At 52.1% G+C, this 6,000-nt stretch overlaps 1 protein-coding gene across 2 annotated transcripts; it reads left to right on the forward strand.

The window, feature by feature from the left end:
* The first annotated feature begins 976 nt into the window (after positions 1 to 976).
* Positions 977 to 4,335, forward strand: LOC126929309 (cystatin-9). 2 transcript variants are annotated; one of them, XM_050745515.1, is made up of 3 exons: positions 977 to 1,340; positions 3,193 to 3,306; positions 4,207 to 4,335. In XM_050745515.1, exons 1-3 carry the CDS (start codon positions 1,086 to 1,088, stop codon positions 4,294 to 4,296), a joined length of 459 nt encoding a protein of 152 aa, XP_050601472.1. In that variant the 5' UTR covers positions 977 to 1,085; the 3' UTR covers positions 4,297 to 4,335. The 2 variants fall into 2 exon arrangements, with proteins under 2 accessions (XP_050601472.1, XP_050601471.1); XM_050745514.1 differs by lacking the exon at positions 4,207 to 4,335 and having other exon boundaries at positions 3,193 to 3,417.
* The last annotated feature ends 1,665 nt before the right edge of the window (positions 4,336 to 6,000 follow it).

Genomic DNA, 6,000 nt, shown 5'->3' on the forward strand with positions numbered 1-6,000 from the left:
CTGAAGTGTACAAGGAACTGCGGATAAACATCGACGGCATGTTTCACAGGGACAAAGCTGAAGTCTGGTGTGGGAAGGGTGCATTATTCAGTCTTTTCAGAGCCCCATTTGCTGCTGGAGTTGGAGGCTAGGAGGGTCTTGGTGGAGAACTCAGAATCTCCACCCACAAACTGTGCCGCTGAGCTGTGCCGGCTGTGGCCACAAGAGGGCACCCGTGACGACCTAACGGGCGCACCTCAGCCATCCCTGGGGGCCTCTTCCTCTTCCTGGTTCTCCACTGCTCCAATTGCAAGCGGCCACCCGTCCTGGAAACACCTTTGAGGAATAGGGACAGCCATAAGGAACCAGGCCCCTAGTACCAGCACTTGCCAGCGCGTCCCTGGCTTGGGAAGCTGCATTCAGGGAGGTGCAGAGAACAGGGTTGGGGGCTCCTGCTCTTGGTTTCCTCAACCCCTGCCCAGGACCCAGAGGCTGGTGCCCCCGTCCTGAGACCCTCGGGGGAGCAGACACCTGCAGGACCTCGCACCAGGCCTCCCGGGCTCCCCGCCTCTCTCTCAAGAGGCCCAGCGCTTTCTCTGGGGCCTATGCCTGCTCACCCACGATCCTAGCGTCCACTGTCACCCCTTTCCATCCTTTCCTGCCTATTACCCATCCTCCCACTCCCATCCCACCTCCACTACTGAGTCCAGCGCTCACCTTCCACTCATACCTCTTGCACTTGTGTTCCTGTGCCGGGCTCTGACCTCCACTGGGGCGCCTAGTGGAGGGCCCCTTTAGCCCGCGGAGGTGCTGGGGCAGCTGGGGCTGGGTCTTAATGTTCAGGGCACTCTCTCTCCCATTGCTGGTCTTTCCCAACCCAGCTGCCTGGGTGCTGTTCCTGTCCCCTGAACAGGAGATGATTTAAACGGCTTTGGAAGAAGAGAGGCCATGTGTGGGAGAGACAGGGTGTAACCACAGAGATGAGGCCTGGAGGGAGGAGTTTCTGCCCCAGCAAGTGAATTTAAGGGCCAGATCTGAGCCCTGGAAGGCTCCAGTGGACGCCAGGTATCTGAAGGGCAAAACCACGGGCTGCTGGAGCCTGCATCATGTCGAGTCCACAGAGGAGGAAGGCTCTGCCCTGGGCACTGTCACTGCTTCTCATGGGCTTCCAGCTCCTGGTGACCTATGCCTGGTGTTCTGAAGAGGAAATGGGTGGTAATAATAAAATAGTCCAGGATCCTATGTTCCTCACCACAGTGGAGTTTGCCTTGAACACTTTCAACGTGCAGAGCAAGGAGGAGCATGCCTACAGACTGTTGCGCGTTTTGAGTTCATGGAGAGAGGATAGCATGGACAGAAAGGTTGGTGACCACATCCTCTTCTGGCCTGTCCTTCTCCATCTGCCCTTAAGTGAGGGACCAAGGTGTCTGGCCTAGGAGACTTGATTCACCATCGGCAGACCATAGTTGGGTAGTCCATAACTAATTACGGTAGTTTCAGTTTTGGAAAACATTGAACTTAAAAAAAATTTAAAATTAGTTAAATGTCTATTCACATGCAAGATGTATTTTTCAATCTTCATGATTTTTATGACATTGTATAACTGAAGAGTGACTTCAGAGTAAGGACTTCTAAGGAGATGAAGCTGACAAGAAGACAAGATAACCAGAGACTGAGAAATATTGCAAGGTCATAAAATGAAAACGGAAAAGCAAGGACACACACACACACACGCACACACACACACACACACACAGAGAGAGAGAGAGAGAGAGAGACAGAGAGAGAACAGTGAGAATTCAGGGCAATAAAGAACACCATCAGCCCTGAGAGGCCGCTGTGAGAGGTCAGTTCTCTGATCTCCACCTTCTCTGGGCTCCTTGCTCTGTCTGCACTTAATGAACTGAAGGCTGATTTACACTCTTCCTCAATGGACCTTCATCCTAAAATGCTTGCCTTTTTGATGAAATCATTAACGTGGTCAGGAATGCACAGTTCATCTGGCTTCAGGCATGAACAGTTAAAATGCCCTCCTAATGGAGCACTTCTGGTTTAGGGAGAGAAGGAGCATTTCTCTTCCTTTCTCGGAAGCAAGAGCCTGAAGGGAAGGGCAGAGGGACTCCAGTGCCGCACACAGCTTAAGCTCTGGAAAGACTCTGTGCAAGGCCCTGGCTGGTTCTCTGCCTCCTGGGGTGAATTCTTCTCTGCCATCCTCAGGATTGCAATGCTGGTACAGAGGAATTCTCCTCCTTGCTCATTTCCTGCCTCCTCTCAGGAGAATTAAAAGCCTGATGCAGCCCTCAAAGGGGCATCCGGTCAAATAATGGTGTCTGCTAAGAGTCATGCTGGAACCTTGGAAGTCTCAGAGATTGAGACTGGTCAGGCCTCATGCTTCTGCTTTTCCCAGTGCTTTGCTTGATTCTCCAAGACCTCGGTGTAAGCCTCCATTCTTAATACCGTTAGAATAAAATCCAAGCTCCTTACTGTGGTCTCTAAGTCCTAAATGACTGTAAGTCCTAAAAGCCTTCCACGTGGCTTCCTGGATATGGCAATCCCAGTGTCAGTTTGGGGGCTGGGACGAATAGATGGGTGGGAGGGAGGCTATGCAGTGGAATGAAATAGAATGGAGTGGGAAGGAGGGCAAAGAGAACTTCAGCATGCACTTTGCAATAGGGCAGACGGTGTCCCTTGAAGCCGTTTTCCCAGGGTTTGTGCCTGTGTGTAGTGGGAGCACTGTGTGTCATTTTTCTTGCTGGAGGTCGGTTGGAAGGTTTTGACAACACGCTGTAGATGAGGCTCCCTCTGTCCCAGGGCTCAGGTTACCCTGAAAACACTCGGAGATCCAACACCCTCCTGGACATGTGGCTCTGTCCTCTGGGAATGCAGCTGCAAGATCACATGCTCTGCTGAGAGTGAAGCTGGAGTCTCACCGTGGGAAATGGGGGTGGGTGGAGGTGGAGAATGTGTTAGTGGGGTCTGGCTTAGCCTGCATGCTCCCCAGACCCACCATGCCCACCTGCTTTTTGCTCTTAACTCCTCAGTCTAGAGAGGATCCCCTGGGTTTTACCTCCAGTGAGCTGATGCCAGGCCCATGGGCAAGCTCTCAAATGCAGTAGAGTGCTGGGGTCTCTCCTGCACAAATGGCATCTTCAGTAGCAGCTACTTAGGGGCGGGAAGGCGGTGCATCCACTTTAATCTCTTTTTGTCCAACAGTGGCGAGGTAAGATGGTGTTCTCCATGAATCTGCAACTACGCCAAACTGTATGTTGGAAATTTGAAGATGACATTGAAAACTGCCCTTTTCAAGAAAGCCCGGAGCTGAACAATGTAAGACAGGGCCTCAGCTTTCCTCAGGTCCACAACTGTGGATGCTGCATGGGGTGTGGTGTGGGCACAGGAGCAGCTGACAAAGCCATTCCTAGCGACAAAGGCAAGTGAGCCCACAGCAGGCTCTACCAGGCTGCCCTGCTTGTGCCTTAGTGGGAAGCCCAGTGAGGCAGGGAGCCCAGGGCTTCACTTTCAGGCCCCCGGCCAATCTGAGTTTCCTGACTCTGCCCTCTGACACCATTGCAGCTGCCTGCACCTGGGCCACATGGCCTTCAGAACCTTCTCTCTGGTCTTCCTCCCCATTCTTCCCTGCCTTCTAGAGAAAGAGCCTGGAGACAATGGTGACAATGTCTGTGGATACTTTTCTCAGGGTTTCCCTACCTTGTTCTAGACCCAAAAGTGGTGAAGGCTGAGAAGAAGCCCCACTGCCCTCACTCCTAGTCCCTGCTGAGCTGCAGACCCTGCTCTAGGGGATGAGCTCCAAGCGAATCCTGGCTCTGGGAAAACTTCCCGTTCTTAGTCAACCCCCTTATTGTAAGATTAACAAACAGGTAACTAATTGCCTAAGTCTTGGAACTGCTTTCACTGGGACAAAGTGTTCTCCTGCTGCTCTTGGGTGCAGGGATCACACCAGGATAGCCTGGGGTTTCCCTGAGGGGCACGGGCTGGAGGAGGAGGCATGGCACAAGTGATCCTGGCTAAGGAGGGAGCCTCAAATCATGATGTAGTTCAGGATTGGCCTCAGGCTCAGGCTGGACCTGAAGGCCAGAGCCACGTGGCTCGATTGCTGGCCCGGGAATGGGCAAGGTGGAGATGGAACCTGTGTCAAGGGCAGATGCCACAGGATTCCGGAACCTCCCCAAATCCCGCCCTACTGTCTCTTCCTGTTTGTTCCCTCAGACCTTCAGCTGCTTCTTCACTGTTGAAACCATGCCCTGGAAGACATATTTTGAACTCCTGAACAAGACCTGCTCAGAGGGGCTCTCCTGAGTGGAAGCCACTCACATGCCTGGCCTCATGCTGCCCCCTCCCCCGTGGACACCAGCTGTTCCCAGGAGTTGCACATCAGTGGCTGAGCAGCTCCGTGCATATTTGTTCTCTTACTTTGCAAGTGTCTGAGGTTTTATGACTTGGCATTTTAGAAACTCCTCATTGTCCAGGTTCCTCATGTAGAATAGGTCATTAAACATCAGCATTTCCAGAAGCTTCCTGTGCCATGTTCTGAAGGGAGGGGCTGAGCAGTTGATGGAGTTCCTCTCAGAAAGGCAGTCTATTTGCATCTGTGTCAGTGGGGTCCTCCCTCCCTTAGGACCTCGTGAGCCAGCTCCAGGTGGCACAACCAAGATGAGTCTGAGCTGCTGTCTCTATACTCATGGCTGATGGTGACCCATGTGGCCAGAGGTAGAAAGTCTGTGATCTTGCAGGACACCCAATGTGCACGATTGAGCAAGACAGGGCCTCTGGGTCCCACTCAGCACGTGTGGCCTCTGCTCTCGAGGGGAGGCTCACACAGCTTTCCTGGTCCGTGGAAGGTTGGTGGGTAGAGGAAGGACTTCTAGCTTTACCCTTATAAAGTTGTCCTGGCATCTGGGGCAGCAGCATCTTCTGGAAGAATCTTAGAAATGTCCAACTTCAGGGCCTCTGACCTTTGGAAAATGCATCTGCACTCTCACAAATCCCCAGGGATGCAGAAATCCCCTGAAAATGCAGGATTTGCAGGAATGCACACCCCCAGGGGATGCGGTGTGAGATGCATGGGCAGACTAGATGCTACTAAGACCTTGCCCAAATCACCTAAACCAGGGTTTGGCAAAAAAATGTTCTGAAGAAGCCAGCAAGTAACTATTCTGGCCTTTGTGGGCAGATGGTCTCTCAGCTACTCAGAATTGCTGTCATATCTTGAAAGGAGCAATAGTCAATGTGCAAACATATAAGAGTGGTTGTGTTCCAATAAGTGTTTATTTACACAAACAGGCAGTGAGCTGCTTGGGTCTCAGGCCATAGTTACCAGTCTCAGATGCTAAGAGCTCCTCTGGACCCTGGTGCCCCTGAGACACACCATGCTACCAGCTCCCAAGCCACGCACCTGCATCTCCCCCAGCTTCGCTCAGGGGTTGATCTGTGCAAATGAGCTCCATCAGCAGAGCAGGTGCGCCCTGCAGGTGTGGGAAAGGTCAAATCTGAGGGGCACATTCTGTCATGGAAGTGAGCAGGTCTATGTCCCAGTCTTCCCAGCCTCAGGCCACCCAATTCAGAGTTGAGTTTCTGCATTTGCATCCCAGCAGGATATACCCCTATCGTCCACAGTCTGGCCTCTGGAAAGAAACCGTCACATCCTCCAGCTAAAAATTAAATAAAGTTACTCTTTCTGGACAAGACTTAAGTTTCTTCTCCATGAAGATGCCTTCAGCATGTATCTGTAGTTACCTGTGAACTTCAGAGGGACTAGAATACCCTGAAGGCAAGTTCTAAATACCCTAAACCCAAGTTCTTATTCTCCCTATCCCCCAGGAATCTGAAACACTAGGTCTGAGCAGGGCCAGGGAATTTGCATGTCTCACCAGCTCTCCTGGGACAGACCTGTTACCTAGTCCTCAGACCACACTTGGAATGGTGCAGGTTCAGAAGCCATCATTGCGGGTACATGCAGACCAAACCACAAGTGAGAAGTATCTCACCTCAAACGGCATTGGG

This window comes from Macaca thibetana, chromosome 10 (assembly GCF_024542745.1).
Source record: "Macaca thibetana thibetana isolate TM-01 chromosome 10, ASM2454274v1, whole genome shotgun sequence".
Classification (NCBI taxonomy): Eukaryota; Metazoa; Chordata; class Mammalia; order Primates; family Cercopithecidae; genus Macaca; species Macaca thibetana.

Excerpts from the sequence above, each read along its gene's own strand:
- LOC126929309 (XM_050745514.1), top strand. The coding sequence starts at position 1,086 with ATGTCGAGTCCACAGAGGAGGAAGGCTCTGCCCTGGGCACTGTCACTG. Across the intron at positions 1,341-3,192 it reads AGGATAGCATGGACAGAAAG|TGGCGAGGTAAGATGGTGTT; the intron begins GTTGGTGACCAC and ends TTTGTCCAACAG.